The sequence below is a fragment of the Phyllobates terribilis genome, unplaced genomic scaffold (assembly GCF_046119375.1).
Source record: "Phyllobates terribilis strain yellow unplaced genomic scaffold, ASM4611937v1 Scaffold_4__5_contigs__length_816908805, whole genome shotgun sequence".
NCBI lineage: Eukaryota > Metazoa > Chordata > Amphibia > Anura > Dendrobatidae > Phyllobates > Phyllobates terribilis.
In genome coordinates this window covers 141,138,813-141,158,161 of record NW_027362764.1, presented here as the reverse complement: position 1 = coordinate 141,158,161, position 19,349 = coordinate 141,138,813, and the positions used below count along the sequence as shown (strand labels likewise).

General features: G+C 45.3%; 1 protein-coding gene across 2 annotated transcripts in view; it reads left to right on the top strand.

Annotated features, from left to right (window-relative positions):
- The window catches only part of LOC141265126 (ATP-binding cassette sub-family B member 5-like), a 762,083-nt gene that overhangs the window by 502,456 nt on the left and 240,278 nt on the right, over positions 1 to 19,349 (top strand). For both annotated transcript variants that reach the window (XM_073677803.1, XM_073677802.1), the window contains exons 12-13: positions 2,524 to 2,649; positions 2,791 to 2,994. In XM_073677803.1, coding sequence (XP_073533904.1) covers positions 2,524 to 2,649; positions 2,791 to 2,994 — 330 coding nt within the window. The remainder of the gene's footprint in view (positions 1 to 2,523; positions 2,650 to 2,790; positions 2,995 to 19,349) is intronic.

Below are 19,349 nucleotides of genomic sequence, written 5' to 3'. Positions count from 1 at the left end.
AGCTGGGGGCTGATATTAATAGCCCAGGAAGGGAGCCATGAATATTGGCCCCCTCCCAGGCTAGAAACACCAGCCGTCAGCCGCCCCAGAAATGGCGCATTCATAGGATGCGCCAATTCTGGCACTTAGCCTCGCTCTTCCACGCTGCCCTGGTGCGGTGGCAGGGGGTAATAGGGTTGGGGTTGATGTCAGCTTATAATGCCAGCTGACATCAAGCCCAGGTTAGTAATGGAGAGGCGTCTATAAGACACCCCCATTACTAACCCCATAGTCAAAGTTAAAAAAAACACAAACACCCAGAATAAAGTCCTTTAATTGAAATAAAGACACAATCCTTTATTGTTCTAAATTAAACCATACTTACCATCACGCCCATTCCAGCTGAAGCCAACGATCTCCTGCAATAAAAGAAAAATAATAAAGCAACCTCATCCTTACCTTTCCATGGTTCCCACGACAGCTTCAGCTCTGCTACATCGAGATGACAGGCTGGACCGCAGCAGAACGCTGCCATCCAGCCTGTCATCCCGCAGACACTGAGAAGCGCAGGCTTGCTTGCGCTGCTCAGGGTCTCTCTGTGACGACATCCAGATGAGCCGAGTTCATGTCCAATGAACTCGGCTCACCTCATGCACGTCACTGACAGCGTGGGAAAATTCTCACGCTGAAGCGCTGATTGCAGGAGAATTTTCCCACGCTGTCAGTGACGTGCAGGAGGTGAGCTGAGTTCATTGGACATGAGCTCACCTCATGCACATCACTGACACCGTGGGAAAATTCTCCTGCACTCAGCGCTTCAGCGTGGGAAAATTCTCCTGCACTCACCGCTTCAGCTTGAGAATTTTCCCACGCTGTCAGTGACGTGCATGAGGTGAGCCGAGTTCATTGGACATGAACTCGGCTCATCTGGATGTCGTCACAGAGAGACGCTGAGCAGCGCAAGCAAGCCTGCGCTTCTCAGTGTCTGCGGGATGACAGGCTGGATGGCGGCGTTCTGCTGCGGTCCAGCCTGTCATCTCGATGTAGCAGAGCTGAAGCTGTCGTGGGAACCATGGAAAGGTAAGGATGAGGTTGCTTTATTATTTTTCTTTTATTGCAGGAGATCGTTGGCTTCAGCTGGAATGGGCGTGACGGTAAGTATGGTTTAATTTAGAACAATAAAGGATTGTGTCTTTATTTCAATTAAAGGACTTTATTCTGGGTGTTTGTGCTTTTTTTAACTTTGACTATGGGGTTAGTAATGGGGGTGTCTTATAGACGCCTCTCCATTACTAACCTGGGCTTGATGTCAGCTGGCATTATAAGCTGACATCAACCCCAACCCTATTACCCCCTGCCACCACACCAGGGCAGCGTGGAAGAGCGAGGCTAAGTGCCAGAATTGGCGCATCCTATGAATGCGCCATTTCTGGGGCGGCTGATGGCTGGTGTTTCTAGCCTGGGAGGGGGCCAATATTCATGGCTCCCTTCCTGGGCTATTAATATCAGCCCCCAGCTGTCTGCCTAGCCTTTGCTAGCTATTAAATTAGGGGGGACCCCACGTCATTTTTTTGGGGGGGTCCCCCATTTTAATAGCTAGTAAAGGCTATGTATTCAGCTGGGGGCTGATATTAGTAGCCTGGGAAGCTCCGTGGGTATTACCCCCTTCCCAGGCTTCAAACATCTGCCCCAGCCGTCTGCTTAACCTCCGCTAGAGCCTAAAATTAAGGGGAACCCCACGCCAATTTTTTTAATAATAAATCCTTTATTTTAATACTAAATGACAAGTACAGTAACCAACACTATCACTGTACTTCATATATATGTGACTGACATGTTTCTATCTATCTAATCTATGTGTGAAGCTCTATTCTGTCTGTTATTAATTGTCGGGTACCGCTACTGAATTGCCGGCCGGCTTTTTTAAAGAGACGGTGCATGAAAACACTATTATTTTTTTTGATAAATCCTTTACGCTAAATGACAAGTACAGTAAGCAGCACTGTCACTGTACTTCGTATATATGTGGCTGACATGTTTATATCTATCTAATCTATGTGTGAAGCTCTATTCTTTCGGTTCTAAATTGTCGGGTACAGGTGTATGCCGCTGCTGAATTGCCGGCTTTTCATGTTTCACTGTTGGCACTGTTCCCATCGATTTGGGCAATCACTGTAATGCCACAACCACCATGGCTGTGGCATTACAGTGAGTGGCAGACAATCCCTGCATGATTGGTGCTCTAAATAGCGCCAGACATGCAGGACACGCTTTTGGTGCACGAACAGTTATCGAACATAACCTCGAACAGCCGAATTTTTTGCAAATCGTTCGGGTTCGTCGAACAACTCGAACACCGCCCAAAACAGCTCGAATTTGAGATTGGCGAACAGTTCTAGTCGAACACCGCTCATCTCTAGTCACTACGTGACATAATATCTAGTAAGGATTTTATGTTTACTCCTTAAAAAATTCTAAATTGCTCAAACATTTTTTTTGTTTTCATTAAATATTATAATAACGTTAAACTAATTTATTTTTAAGGTTTTAAATGGACTAAATGTGAAAGTTAAATCAGGACAGACTGTGGCACTGGTTGGACAGAGTGGATGTGGAAAAAGCACCACAGTGCAGCTTCTACAGAGACTTTATGACCCACAACAAGGATCGGTAATGACTTTTTACTCTTGTTCAATTCCAGGATAAGGGTTTATGTTAAAATTCTCTACTTTTAGAAATTAAAATTGAAAAAAAGCACATCTTTTTAATGTTGCTCCACTAATTCAGACCTTGCCTGCTTTGTTGTTGTAGATAATAGTTGATGGTCATGACATAAGATCTCTGAATGTAAGACATTACAGAGAATTTATCGGAGTGGTCAGCCAGGAGCCTATTTTGTTTGGAACATCTATTAGGAAGAATATCAAATACGGGAGAGAAAATGTTACTGATGAGGAAATTGAAGCTGCAGCTAAAGAAGCTAATGCCTATGACTTTATTATGGCACTGCCTGAGGTAAGCAATCAATGGCAGCATTTAGGATGATAAAAAAGAATTTGTTTACAAGCCAATGCCTGAGAAAACCTGAATAAGGGTCTGAATACTTATGACCATGTGATATTTCAGTTTTTTTTTTCACTTTTTCATTTTTACGAATCAATTTGTAAGCACCTGGGGGTTCCAAGTGCTCACTATGCATCTAGAAAGGTGCCTTGGGGGTCTAGTTTCCAAAATGGGGTCACTTGTGGGGGAGCTCTAAAGTTTGGGCACACAGGGGCTCTCCAAACGCAACATGGTGTCCGTTAACAATTTGAGCCGACATTTTGTTAGCGGATACCATGTTGCATTTGGAGAGTCCCTGTGTGCCCAAACATTGGAGCTCCCCCACAAGTGACCCCATTTTGGAAACTAGACCCCCAAGGCACCTATCTAGATGCATAGTGAGCACTTGCAACCCCAGGTGCTTCACAAATTGATTCATAAAAATGAAAAAGTGTTTTTTTTTTCACTTTTTCATTTTTACGAATCAATTTGTGAAGCACCTGGGGGTTCCAAGTGCTCACTATGCATCTAGAAAGGTGCCTTGGGGGGTCTAGTTTCCAAAATGGGGTCACTTGTGGGGGAGCTCCAATGTTTGGGCACACAGGGGCTCTCCAAACACAACATGGCGTCCGCTAATTATTCAAGCAAATTTTACAATCAAAAAGTCAAATGGCGCTCCTTCCCTTCCGAGCCCTGCCGTGCGCCCAAACAGTGTTTTTTCCCCAAATATTGGGTATCTGCGTGCCCAGGGGAAATTGCACAACAAATTTTGGGGTCCATTTTTTCTTGTTACCCCTGTGAAAATAAAAAAAATTGGGTCTAAAGTAACATTTTTGTGAAAAAAGTTAAATGTTCATTTTTCTCTTCCACATTCAAAAAATTCTTGTGAAGCACCTGAAGGGTTAATAAAGTTCTTGAATGTGGTTTTGAGCACTTTGAGGAGTGCAGTTTTTAGAATGGTGTCACTTTTGGGTATTTTCTGTCATAAAGACCTCTCAAAGTGACTTCAAATGTGATGTGGTCCCTAAAAAAATGGTTTTGTAAATTTTTTTGGAAAAATGAGAAATCGCTGGTCAACTTTTAACCCTTATAGCTCCCTAACAAAAAAAAATTTTGGTTCCAAAATTGTGCTGATGTAAAGTAGACATGTGGGAAATGTTATTTATTAACTCTTTTGTATGACATATCTCTCTAATTTCAGGGCTTAAAAATTCAAATTTTGAAAATTGCAAAATTTTCAAAATTTTCGCCAAATTTCCGTTTTTTCACAAATAAACGCAAGTGATATCGAAGAAATTTTTCCACAATCATGAAGTACAATATGTCACGAAAAAACAGTCTCAGAATCAGTGGGATCCGTTGAAGCGTTCCAGAGTAATTACCTCATAAAGTGACAGTGGTCAGAATTGTAAAAATTGGCCTGGTCATTAACGTGCAAACCACCCTCGGGGCTTAAGGGGTTAATGAGAAAAAAATGAACTTTTTAGAATTCACCAAATGGCTGCAATGAAACAAAGAGTGAAAAATTTAAAGGGATCTGAATACTTTCCGTACCCACTGTATAGATACATTGCATGCAGTGGTGTACCACCAATGGCAGCAGGCCACGCGACTGCTATGGGGCCCGTGAGCTGGGGCGCCCCATAGCAGTCACCTGCGCCGTGTACCCACCCGCACCCAGGCCAGGCAAGTGCCGGGGACCTGAGCAGGCGGGGGAACCCACTGGCCGTCGGGCACCCCCACACGCTATGGTCCCCCCCCACTTGCTCAGGGCCCCAGCCGGTACAATACTTACCTCTCCCCGTGCCTCCGCAGCTCCGGTGTCTTCCGCCTCTCCTGACTGTGACGTCTTGGGTTGGAGGGCGCGTCTTTCCACATTATATGGGACCCAGGAGGCATGGAGCATTTTATGGGGCCCAGGAGGCATGCGGCATTATATGGGGCCCAGCCTGCATGGGGCATTATATGGGGCCCAGCCTGCATGGGGCATTATATGGGGCCCAGCCTGCATGGAGCATTATATGGGGCCCAGCCTGCATGGAGCATTACATGGGGCCCAGCCTGCATGGAGCATTACATGGGGCCCAGCCTGCATGTAGTATTACATGGGGCCCAGCCTGCATGGAGCGTTACATTGGGCCCAGCCTGCATGGAGCATTATATGGGCCCAGCTTTCATGGAGCATTATATGGGGCCAGGCAGTATTCTCTATGGTGCATTATATGGGGGCCAGTATTCTGTATGGAGCATTTTATGGGGGCCAGTATCCTGTATGGAGCATTTTATGGGGGCCAGTATCCTGTTTGGAGCATTATATTGGGGCCAGTATTCTGTATGGAGCATTATATGGGGGCCAGTTTTCTGTATGGAGCATTATATGGGGGCTAGTATGCTGTACGGAGCGTTATATGGGGTCCATTATTCTGTATGGAGCATTATATGGGGCTCATAATACTGTATGGAGGACTATACTGTCTGGTCTGCACTATGCGTTTCTGAGATATTGTAGAGTTTACAATAGATATTACTCATGTAATGTAACAAGTCAGTGAAATCTTTGGCATTGTACTATATATATATATATATATATATATATATATATATATATACACACATATATATATATATATATATATATATATATTTCTCTGCCATATCTGTGCATCATGAATCGTGGTATGTGTTAAAGGGGCCCACTGAGACTCTTTCGCCCGGGGCCCTCGAAAACCTGGAGCCGGTCCTGGTTGAAAGCAATGATGGAGGAGGGAGCGTCATGTGACACTCTCTCTCCCATCATTCCTCCTCTGCATCTCACACAGCGGCATGATGATGCTCCACGCTGTGTCAGACAGTGGAGCTTTCAGCTCCTGAGGAGATGAGAGAGACGCGCTGCAGAGACTGAAGCAGCGGGGAATGAGGAGCGGTAAATATGTATTTATATATTTATTTATTTTTAAATCAGTGTGTACTGATAATACTGGAGAACTTGGGCTGTATTTTACCCTATGGTAGAGGGCTGCATTTTACCCTATGGGGGGGCCGGATTATACTGTGTACAGGACCATGGGGAGTGCATTATACTGTATGCATGACCATGGGGAGTGCATTATGCTGAGTGGAGGACAATGGGGAGTGTATTATACTGTGTGGAGGACCATAGGGAGTGCATTATACTGTGTAGAGGACCATAGGGAGTGCATTACACTGTGTGGAAGACCATAGGAAGTGCATTATACTGTGTGGAGGACCATAGGGAGTGCATTATACTGTGTAGAAGATCATAGGGAGTGCATTATACTGCGTGGAGGACCATAGGGAGTGCATTATACTGCGTGGAGGAGCATAGGGAGTGCATTATTCTGTGTGGCGGACCATAGGGAGTGCATTATAATGCATGGAGGACCATAGGGAGTTCATTAGACTGCGTGGAGGACCATAAGGAGTGCATTATACTGTGTGGAGGACCATAGGGAGTGCATTATACTGTGTGGAGGACCATAGGGAGTACATGACACTGTGTGGAAGACCATAGGGAGTGCATTGTACTGCGTAGAGGACCATAGGGAGTGCATTATACTGCATGGAGGACCATGGGGAGTGCATTATACTGTGTCAAGGACCATGGCGAGCGTCTTATACTATGTGGGGGACCTTGGCGAGTCCTTTATACTGTGTGGAAGACCATGGCGAGTGTCTTATACTGTGTGGAGAACCATGGCGAGTGCTTTATACTGTGTGGAGGACCATGGTGAGTGCATTATACTCTATGGATTGTGGAGAGGTGTGGGGCCATTATATTTATACTGCATGGAGAGCTGTGTGGGGGTCACAGTTGGGGGATCACACTGTGTTAGGGTCACCATACTTTGCTTTGGGAGTTGATGTGGGGTAAAGTATGGTCATTATACTGTGCATGTGGAGGAATTTACCTTGGGGGTATGATACTGTGTCTGGGGGACACTTTTGTTGGCATCACACTTTATGGGACAATGAAAGAGGGATCTGGGACTTCACAGGAGGAAAATTACTATATAAAGGCTGGAAAGTTGTGAGATCTGCTCTTCTGTGACCCCATCAATTATTATTTTTTTTTTTTTTGGGGGGGGGGGACACCCAATTAAAACTTCTGCTATGGGGCCCCAAGATTCCTATGTACGTGTGGCTCCCTGCTGTGCGTTAGTGCCACAGATCCTAGAGGGGTGCATGGACGGATTCCTCTACAAGAGGCCCTCACAGCATACACACACCTCCACCTTCCACCTCAGACCACCAGAGGGAGCCCGTTAGGGATATAAAAAGGGAAGGTGGAGCTAGGCAGTTCAGTCTGGAGTAAGTCTGAAGTCTGTAAGGAGTCCAGTTACAGTCTAAGTCTGCAATCTACAGTCTAAGTCTAAGGTCTGCTGCAGTCAGAGAGGTTGGCAGTCCAGCCCAGACTCAAGGAGCTCAGGTTAGTGAGCCCAAGGCGTGCCGACGCCATAAGAGCGGTGAAGAGTAGCGAGGCCTACTGCCATTGTGAAGCCTAGTGAGGGCCCCGAGCGTAGCCAAAGGCAAGTGGAGTAAGCGAGCTACATAGGGGGCTGAGGAGCTTAACCACCTCACCCCACAACCATTTACCGGACACCGGGTCCGTGTCTGCAAGGATCTCTAGGACCAGCAGAAACAACCGGAACCCCTGGCGAACTACATGTCCCAGGAACACCAAAAGCTGACTGATATACCAGGGTCAGGAGTCACTGAGGCCCAAGAGACCAGGGAGTGTGATCTCCAACAGAAGGCCCTACCACCAGGTCAGCCGGTGCAAGACAGAGACCAAGTTAGGCCTAGCTCCAGGCAGGTCATAAACTTAACAGGAAAAGGGAAGAAACAGGAGGCCCCACATCCGCTCACTGGGGAGAGTCCTGAAATGCACCCTTCACCCTACAGTGCCCTGGATTGTGCCTGAAACACCACCAGTAAAGGTACTGAAGTGAACTGTCGTGTGTGTGCCTATTCTTCCTCCGACCCGGCTGGGTCCCCTCTTTCCTGCATCCCTTCTCCTAAGCTGCCCTGAGGCCCCGCTCCACCTGTGGGGAGCAGAACCAACTAAGCTGCCCGACCACCGGCCTCAGAGGACTGTAGCAGCGCTGGTGATCCTCACCAGACACCACAGGTGGCGTCTCGAACTTTCCCTATTCCATACACCTTTTCCTCCCAATTCTTTCTTCCTTTTAAAGAGTGACCCCAGGGTACGGCCCCAGGAGCCGGCCACCGCGGCATCCCCCAAAACCAAACAGCAAGGCCCGGGCGCCGAGTCCCCATCCCTTGGGCTCGTCATACGCCCCATAAGTTCTGATTAGGGCGAGGCAGTTGGTGTTGGACACATAAATGATTAAAACATAAAAATAAAAATACTGAGATTGGGGACATGTGTGCCACTGGGAAACTTACTGGCAAAGTTGTAACCAGTAGTGATGGGTGAACCTGTTACTGTTCGGTTTGAGCTAATTGAGCCGAACACCGAACAGTTTTTTTAAAAGTTCCGGGACCAGAATAGTACCCAATCCCCAAACCCGAACACAGACCCCATACATGTGAATGGGGGACCCGAATTTACCTGGTTTCCGGCGCAGTCACTTGCATGCCAACGCAGAAAACACAGGTTCTGATCAGTGATAATTGCATTACAGCGGTCAGAGCGCTGTGGCATCATGCCGACATGTGTCAGCATGATGCCACAGCTGTGACAGTGACCCGGCGATAAAAAGCTTACCGCAGGTCATAGGCGCCGGCTGATGATGGTACTATCACCATCAGCCGGCGCCTCCTGCCATAGGAAACAGCGAGCGCAGGCACCGCTGGATGGGAGCAGTAGCACTTGTGCTCTGTTAAATGTTAAAAAAAATGTTAAAATTAATAAAAAAAATGTAAATAAAAATAAAACACATTATACTCCCTTACACCTTGTCTCGATGTTTGCCACCCCTGCAAAAAACAAAACATAAAAAAACAACATATACTCACCTTACACCTAATCCCCAAAGCCCATGATCACCTGTAATAAAAGTAAAATAATAAACCAACCTCATCCTTATCTTTCCGACGCAGTCCAAATAAACAAGGGTCCCACGAAGATCCCATGAACAGAACATCCACATTGTAAAATGTGACTGCTCTGTTCAGCAGTTCAACTCATTGCAAGAGTGGGAAAATACTCACTGCGCATGCTCTGACCTCATTTGCTGGCAAAACACTATGGATATGCCATTTCTGGGGCGGCTGAGGGCTCCTGTTTCTAGCCTTGGAGGAGGCCAATATTCATGGCCCCTTCCTAGGCTATTAATATCAGCCGCCAGCTGTCTGCATATCCTTTGCTAGCTGTTAAAATGGGGGACCCCCTGACATTTTTTGGGGGGGACTCCATTTTAATAGCCAGTAAAGCCTAAGTATACAGCTGGGGGTTAATATTAGTAGCCTGGGAAGCTCCATGGGTATTACCCCCTTCCAAGGCTAAAAACATCCACCCCAGCTGTCCGCTTTCCCTCTGCTGGTTAATAAAATTATGGGGGACCCCACGCCATTTTTTTTATTAATAAATTATATGAACAGTAAGGTACAAACACAAAGCACGGATTATATACTGTATATCACATTTATGTCCATCTGTATATCTATCTATTACCTATCTATTATATATATATATATATATATATATATATATAGCTATCCATATATCTATCTATCTATCTATCTATCTATCGATCTAATATCTATTTATCTATCTATCCATACAGTGTTGGCCAAAAGTATTGGCACCCCTGCAATTCTGTCAGATAATACTCAGTTTCTTCCTGAAAATGATTGCAATCACAAATTCTTTGGTATTATTCTCTTCATTTAATTTGCTTGCAAGGAAAAAACACAAAAGAGAATGAAGCAAAAATCAAATCATTGATCATTTCACACAAAACTCCAAAAATGGGCCGGACAAAAGTATTGGCACCCTCAGCCTAATACTTGGTTGCACAACCTTTAGCCAAAATAACTGCGAACAACTGCTTCCGGTAACCATCAATGAGTTTCTTACAATGTTCTGCTGGAATTGTAGACCATTCTTCTTTGGCAAACTGCTCCAGGTCCCTGATATTTGAAGGGTGCCTTCTCCAAACTGCCATTTTGAGATCTCTCCACAGGTGTTCTATGGGATTCAGGTCTGGACTCATTGCTGGCCACCTTAGAAGTCTCCAGTGCTTTCTCTCAAACCATTTTATAGTGCTTTTGGAAGTGTATTTTGGGTCATTGTCCTGCTGGAAGACCCATGACCTCTGAGGGAGACCCAGCTTTCTCACACTGGACCCTACATTATGCTGCAAAATTTGTTGGTAGTCTTCAGACTTCATAATGCCATGCACACGGTCAAGCAGTCCAGTGCCAGAGGCAGCAAAGCAACCCCAAAACATCAGGGAACCTCTGCCATGTTTGACTGTAGGGACCATGTTCTTTTCTTTGAATGACTCTTTTTTTTCCTGTACACTCTATGTTGATGCTTTTTCCCCAAAAGCTCTACTTTTATCTAATCTGACCAGAGAACATTCTTCCAAAATGGTTTAGGCTTTCTCAGGTAAGTTTTGGCAAACTCCAGCCTGGCTTTTTTATGTCTCGGGGTAAGAAGTGGGGTCTTCCTGGGTATCCTACCATATAGTCCCTTTTCATTCAGACGCCGACGGATAGTACGGGTTGACACTGTTGTACCCTCGGACTGCAGGGCAGCTTGAACTTGTTTGGATGTTAGTCGAGGTTCTTTATCCACCATCCGCACAATCTTGCGTTCACTTCTCTTGTCAATTTTTCTTTTCCGTCCACATCTAGGGAGGTTAGCCACAGTGCCATGGGCTTTAAACTTCTTGATGACACTGCGCACGGAAGACACAGGAACATTCAGGTCTTTGGAGATGGACTTGTAGCCTTGAGATTGCTCATGCTTCCTCACAATTTGGTTTCTCAAGTCCTCAGACAGTTCTTAGGTCTTCTTTCTTTTCTCCATGCTCAATGTGGTACACACAAGGACACAGGACAGAGGTTGAGTCAATTTTAATCCATGTTAGCTGGCTGCAAGTGTGATTTAGCTATTGCCAACACCTGTTAGGTGCCACAGGTAAGTTACAGCTGCTGTTAATTACACGAATTAGAGAAGCATCACATGATTTTTCAAACAGTGCCAATACTTTTGTCCACCCCCTTTTTTAGGTTTGGTGTGGAATTGTATCCAATTTGGCTTTAGGACAATTCTTTTTTTTTTTTTTATTGAAGACAAATTAAATGAAGATAATAATACCAAGAATTTGTGATTGCAATCATTTTCAGGAAGAAACTGAGTATTATCTGACAGAATTGCAGGTGTGCCAATACTTTTGGCCACCACTGTATATCTATTTATTATCTGTTGACCTATCTAATTATCTAAGATAGATAATAGATAGATATATGGATATATATATATATATATATATATATAGATAGATAGATAGATAGATAGATAGATAATAGTTAGATATATGGATATACAGTTGTGCTCAAAAGTTTACCTACCCCGGCAGAAGTTTTGCTTTCTTGGCCTTGTTGAACTTTTGATCAGGGTCATTTGGATGTTTTTTGTTGTCATTAAGATTTAAAAAGAGAAAACACAGTAGTTTGACAATAAATGGCTTCACCCAACCAATAACCATGAGTGGAGAAAAAGTTTTTTTGTTATCATTCATATTCTCTGAAACAAGGCCAAGAAAGCAAAAATTCTGCTGGGGTATGTAAACTTTTGAGCACAACTGTATAGATATATTGCTAGATAGATAAATATATGGATAGATAGATAAATAGATTAATAGATATATGGATAGATAGACAGATAGATGTATGGATAGATAGATTAGATAGCAGATGTACAGATGTATGGATAGATATATAGATAATAGATAGATAAACAGATAATAGATCGATGGATAGATAAATAGACTTATAGATAGATAGATACTAGTTAGATATGGATATATAGATAATAGATATATGGATAGATAAATAAATAGATTAATAGATATATGGATAGAGAGATAGATAATAGATATAGATAGATAGATATATGGATAGATAATAGATATATAGATAGATAGATAGATAGATAGATAGATAGATAGATGGATCGATAAATAGATTTATAGATAGATAGATACTGTATTTTTTGGACTATTAGACGCACTTTTTTCCTCCAAAATTTTGAAGGAAAATGGGGGGTGAGTCTTATAGTCCGAATGTTGGGGGGGTGTATATATATGTGGGGTGTGGGGGGGAGTGGTAGCAGTGGAGGAGCGGGGCACAGGAGGCAGCAGCTGCTAAAGAAAATGAATATTCATGCTTCATAATAGCAGCACACAGTGTAGCCGCAGTGCGGCTCCTGCTGCTGCCGGAATCACCTGTGCCCGTTGTTAAAGGGCATGAATATTCAACCTCTCTCCACGCCCATGGGCGTGGGGAGGGGGTGAATATTCATGCCCTTTAATAAACGGGCACACGCGATAGCCCGGCAGCAGCAGGAGCCGCACTGCGGCTACGCTGTGTGCCGGCTATGAAGGAGCATGAAGTCACTGCTCCCTGCGTGACTTCACACGTGATCACACGTGACTAGTGTTGAGCATTCCGATACTGTAATATCGGGTATCGGCCGATATTCGCGGTATCGGAGTTCCGATACTGAGTTCCGATATTTTTACAATATCGGATACCGGAATCGGAAGTTCCCATAATGCTTGCGCTCTGCAGTGTCTCTGAAGGATGACAAGCTGGATGGCAGCGCTCAGCTGCGATCCAGCCTGACATCTCAATGCCTTCCCAGTGTGGGAGAATTCTCCTGATTGTTTAAAAGCCGGCGGCTTTTTACCGCCCGCCGGCTTTTAAACAATCATTCAGCCCCATACGTGCTTCCCCGCAGCCTCCTACCCCGATCCTCCGCTCCCCCCATCCTGATCGTAAGTTAGGACCGGGCGGGGAGCACAGCACCAAGGAGCGGGGAGCGAAGGACCCGGGCAGGCAGTGAAAATACTTCACAGCCGGCTTTCCCGTTCTGTGCTGCGCTTTCCCGCCGGTTATTTCAAATGAACAGCTGAGGTATCAGGTGATGTCGATCAGCTGTTCATTTGAAGTCGCCGCGGTGCCCTCAGAGGGTTCATGTGAGTTCATGCTTGACTGTATTGCATGAACTCACATGAATTTTCCCACGGCTGCACAGGTCAGCCACACCTCGCAGACCATGAGACCCGTCATGATTGGTGTGTGCGGGTGTCTGTGCGATGTCTGCGGGTGTGTGCGTGCAGGCAGACATAGGCCGATGTGACACTACTACTCCCATCGGCCTATGTCTGTCCCCTGTCCACTCGTGCCAGCAGGATCAGCTCGATGGGAGCAGTAGTTCCCATCAGCCTGATCCTGCTATTTAAATTGCCCTACTGTGTCCCCAATAAATTTTAAATACATGTCATTGGTGGACAGTGGTTACCTAAAATAAATTAGTTTATACATTACCTGTCCCCGCCGATCGCCACCTAAAATAAAGTAAAAAATAAAAAAATACACCTATACTCACCTAGACACCTAATTCCCCGAAGCCATCGATCTCCTTTAATAAAATATGAAATAATAAACCACAACCTTATCCTTACCCCTCCGTAGTAGTCCACGAGTGTCCCCCGATGATCTCCAGTTTAGAGCAGCCACATAAACTGTGACCGCTCTGAACCGCTGCTGCCGCTAGAATGACAGGGCCATAAAGCAGCCCCGTCATTGCATAAGCGGGTTCGCCGGAGTTCAGGCAGCGCTGCTCCGGTCAGCTCCTTTACGGCCCTGCTGTACCGTGAGAAATTCCCACGGTACAGCAGTGCCGTAGAGGAGGTCTCCGGAGCTGCGCTGACTGAATGCACTCCGGTGACCTCAGTCAGGGGCTCACGCTGCCGGGAGCGGACGTGTTCCTGGCAGTGTGAGCTTACAGCAGCCATGCACAGCTGTCACCATCTCCAGATGTGACAGCTGTGCATGGGAGATCAGCGCAGGAACGTGGACAGGTAACTATTTTTTTTTAGTAAACTAAGAATTAAATAAAATGGTGTGTTTTATTTCAAATAAATTATTTTTTTCTGGGTGTAGTGTGTGTTTTTTCTTTTTAACACTTTGTAGGTTAGTAATGGGGGTGTCTTATAGACGCCCATCATTACTAACCTGGGCTTCATGGCAACTGGCGCTGACATGAATCCCAACCCTATTACCCCCTGCCACCGCACCAGGGCAGCGTGGAAGAGCGAGGCTAAGTGCCAGAATTGGCGCATCCTATGGATGCGCCATTTCTGGGGCGGCTGACGGCTGGTGTTTCTAACCTGGGAGGGGGCCAATATTCATGGCACCCTTCCTGGGCTATTAATATCAGCCCCCAGCTGTCTGCCTAGCCTTTGCTAGCTATTAAAATAGGGGGGACCCCACGTCATTTTTTTGGGGGGGTCTCCCATTTTAATAGCTATTAAAGGCTAGGTATTCAGCTGGGGGCTGATATTAGTAGCCTGGGAAGCTCCGTGGGTATTACCCTCTTCCCAGGCTTCAAACATCTGCCCCAGCTGTCTGCTTAACCTCCGCTAGAGACTAAAATTACGCGGAACCCCACGCCAATTTTTTTTTAATAAATCCTTTATTTTAACACTAAATGACAAGTACTGTAACCAACACTATCACTGTACTTATTATATATGTGACTGACATGTTTCTATCTATCTAATCTATGTGTGATGCTCTATCTTTCTGTTATAAATTGTCGGGTACCGCTGCTGAATTGCCGGCCGGCTTTTTTAAAGAGACGGTGCATGAAAACACTAATATTTTTTTAAATAAATCCTTTACACTAAATGACAAGTACAGTAACCAACACTGTCACTGTACTTCTTATATGTGACTGACATGTTTCTATCTATCTAATCTATGTGTGAAGATCTATTCTTTCTGTTCTAAATTGTCGGGTACCGGTGTATGCCGCTGATGAATTGCCGGCTTTTCATGTTTCACTGTGAGCACTGTTCCCGTCAATTTGGGCAACCACCTCCCCCAATACATTCTACATTATTGTTAGTTGTTTTCCTTCATGTAGAATTAACCTACAAGGAAAGAAAGGGTTTATTTTCATTCCGATATTTGTGTCCCATTGACTTGCATTGGTTTCCGGTATTGGAATCGGCGATATCCGATACTTTTTGGGTATCGGCCCGATCCAATCCAATCCGATATTTCCTGATATCGGAAGGTATCGCTCAACACTACACGTGACTTCACACGCGATAGCACGGCAGCAGCAGGAGCCGCGCTGCGGCTACGCTGTGTACCGGCTATGAAGGAGCATTATGTCATTGCTCCCCGCAGTGAATTCCGGTAGCTGATCTCTCCTTGTGAGCCGCACATGGCAGTGATTGCAGGGGATTGCTGTGCAATGAATACCAGGATGGGGATTGCTGTGCCATGCATACCAGGATGGGGATTGCTGTGCCATGCATACCAGGATAGGGATTAGGGGTGCCATGCATACCAGGATTGGAGGTTGAGGGGGTCACACATACCAGGATTGAGGGTTGAGGGTGCCACGCATACCAGGACTGGGGGGTGAGGGGGCCACACATACCAGGATTGGGGGGGTGAGGGGGCCACACATACCAGGATTGGGGGGGTGAGGGGCGACACTTACTAGGATTGGGGGATGAGGGGGCCACACATACCAGAATTGGGGGGTGAGGGGGTCATACATACCAGGATTGGGGGATGAGTTGGCCACACATGCCAGTACTGGGGGATGAGGGGGCCTCACATAGCAGGATTGAAGGATGAGGGGGCCACACATAGCAGGATTGGAGGATGAGGGGGCCACACATACCAGGATTGGGGAATGAGGGGGCCACACATACCAGGATTGGGGGATGGAGGGGTACCATACATACAAGGATTGAGGGGTGAGGGGTACCATTCATATCAGGATTGGGGGATGAGGGGTACCATGCATACCAGGATTGAGGGGTGAGGGGTACCATTCATATCAGGATTGGGGATGAGGGGTTCCATGCATACCAGGTTTGGGGATGAGGGATGCCATGCATACCAGGATTGGGGATGAGGGATGCCATGCATACCAGGATTGGGGATGAGGGGTGTTTAAATTTGGCGCCAATATCGCTGATTGGTCGCGGCCGGTGACTGCGACCAATCAGCAGAGGGGTGTTTAAATTTGGTGCCAATGATGCTGATTGGTCACGGTCGGCGACCACGAGCAATCAGAAGAGCGTTGTTTAAATTTGGTGCCAATAATGCTGATTGGTCGCGGCCGGCGGCCGCGAGCAATCAGCAGAGCGTTGTTTAAATTTGGCGCCATTCTCGCTGATTGGTCACGGCCGGCCGCGACCAATCAGCAGAGCATTGTTGAAATTTGGCGCCAATCTCATTGATTGGTCGCGGCTGTCAGCCGCGACCAATCAGCAGAGCGGTGTTTAAATTTGGCGCCAAAATCGCTGAGGACCAGGCAGCCGCGCCGTCCCTCCCTTCACACTTGCCGTTGGGAGATCAGCGGCGCCGCAAGTCGGGGTACTTGTGCTGCCAGCAGCGGGGAGATGAGTGGCTAGCGCCGCTCATCTCCCGGCTGCATCGCCGCTAACCTCCGTCCTGCAGATGAGCCTCTAACGGCCATCTTTTTCTGAAATCCCACGTCGCTGATTGGCCGCGGCCGGACCAATCAGCGACGCGGGATTTCCTGGACTGACAGACAGAAAGACAGACAGACAGACAGACGGGATAAGAAGATTATATATATTAGATAAATAGATAATAGTTAGATATATGGATATATAGATATATTGAGAGATAGATAATAGATATATGGATAGATAGAGATATGGATAGATAATAGATATATGTATAAATATGTTATAGATAGACATATATAATAGATAGATAGATAGATAGATAGATAATAGATAGATATACAGATAGATATAAATAAGTGATATATATAATCTGTGCTTTGCATATGTACCTTACAGTTCATGTAATTTATTAATAAATGATTACATTTATGAAAAAAAATGGCTTGGGTTCCCCCGTAATTTTATTAACCAGCAGAGGGAAAGCGGACAACTGGGGCGGATGTTTTTAGCCTGGGAAGTGGGTAATACCCATGGAGCTCCCCAGGCTAGTGATATCAGCCCCCAGCTGAATGCTTAGCCTTTAATGGCTATTAAAATGGGGGACCCCCCAAAAAAATGACGTGGTGTCCCCCAATTTTTAACAACTAGCAAAGGCTATGCAGACAGCAGGGGACTGATATAAATAGCCTAGGAAAAGGCCATGAATATTGGCCCCCTCCGAGGCTAGAAACAGGAGCCCTCAGCCGCCCCAGAAATGGCGCATCCATAGGATGCACCAATTCTGGCACTTAGCCTCGCTCTACCCACTGCCCTGTAGCGGCGGCAGTGGGGTTTTAGGGTTCGGGTTGATGTCAGCTTATAATGCCAGCTGACATCAAGCCCAGGTTAGTAATGGAGAGGTGTTTATAAGACACCCCCATTACAAACCTCATAGTGTAAGGTGAAATGTAAAATAAAAACATCCACACCCAGAATAAAATATTTTATTTGAAATAAATCAGACACCTTAATTGTTCTATATTAAATTATACTTACCGTCATGCCCATTCCAGCTGAAGCCAACGATCGTTATTTGAACTGCGTTGGAAAGGTAAGGATGAGGTTGGCTTATTATTTTACTTTTATTACAGGTGATCATGGGCTTTGGGGATTAGGTGAAAGGTGAGTACATGGTGTTTTTTTATTTATTGCAGGGGCACCGAACATCGGGGACAAGGTGTAGGTGAGTATAATGTGTTTTATTTTTATTTTACTAATTTTATTAATTTTAACAGACCTGCTTTTGAATGGACAACTCATACTCATAGGCAGACGAAGTACACATCCCAGTGTAAAATATATAACACCCATTTTGACTTAACAAAAGTTAACTCATTGGGTACAAATAAAAAAACAAAAACAAAAAAACAACAACTTTTATTCGGCTGTGCAACCACTTACATCGTGTGTCCAGTTTATCATGTGTCCAAGGACAGTGGTAACTAGTTCTTTAGACGTCAATTAATTTGTGAAGTTTGAGAGATTCTTGATTTGTCTTGTTTTACATATTTATATATATATATATATATATATATATATATATATATATATACAGTACAGACTAAAAGTTTGGACACACCATCTCATTTAAAGATTTTTCTGTATTTTCATGACTTTGAAAATTGTACATTCACACTGAAGGCATCAAAACTATGAATTAACACATGTGGAATTATATACTTAACAAAAAAGTGTGAAACAACTGAAAATATGTCTTATATTCTAGGTTCTTCAAAGTAGCCACCTTTTGCTTTGATGACTGCTTTGCACACTCTTGGCATTCTCTTGATGAGCTTCAAGAGGTAGTCACCGGAAATGGTCTTCCAACAATCTTGAAGGAGTTCCCAGAGATGCTTAGCACTTGTTGGCCCTTTTGCCTTCACTCTGTGGTCCAGCTCACCCCAAAGCATCTCGATTGGGTTCAGGTCTGGTGACTGTGGAGGCCAGGTCATCTGGCGTAGCACCACATAACTCTCCTCCTTGGTCAAATAGCCCTTACACAGCCTGGAGGTGTGTTTGGGGTCATTGTCCTGTTGAAAAATGAATGATGGTCCAACTAAACGCAAACCGGATGGAATAGCATGCCGCTGCAAGATGCTGTGGTAGCCATGCTGGTTCAGTATGCCTTCAATTTTGAATAAATCCCCAACAGTGTCACCAGCAAAGCACCCCCACACCATCACACCTCCTCCTCCATGCTTCACGGTGGGACCAGGCATGTAGAGTCCATCCGTTCACCTTTTCTGTGTCACACAAAGACAATGTGGTTGGAACCAAAGATCTCAAATTTGGACTCATCAGACCAAAGCACAGATTTCCACTGGTCTAATGTCCATTCCTTGTGTTTAGCCCAAATAAGTCTCTTCTGCTTGTTGCCTGTCCTTAGCAATGGTTTCCTAGCAGCTATTTTACCATGAAGGCCTGCTGCAAAAAGTCTCCTCTTAACAGTTGTTGTAGAGATGTGTCTGCTGCTTGAACTCTGTGTGGCACTGACCTGGTCTCTAATCTGAGGTGCTGTTAACCTGCGATTTCTGAGGCTAGTGACTCGGATAAACTTATTCTCAGAAGCAGAGGTGACTCTTGGTCTTCCTTTCCTGGGGCGGTCCT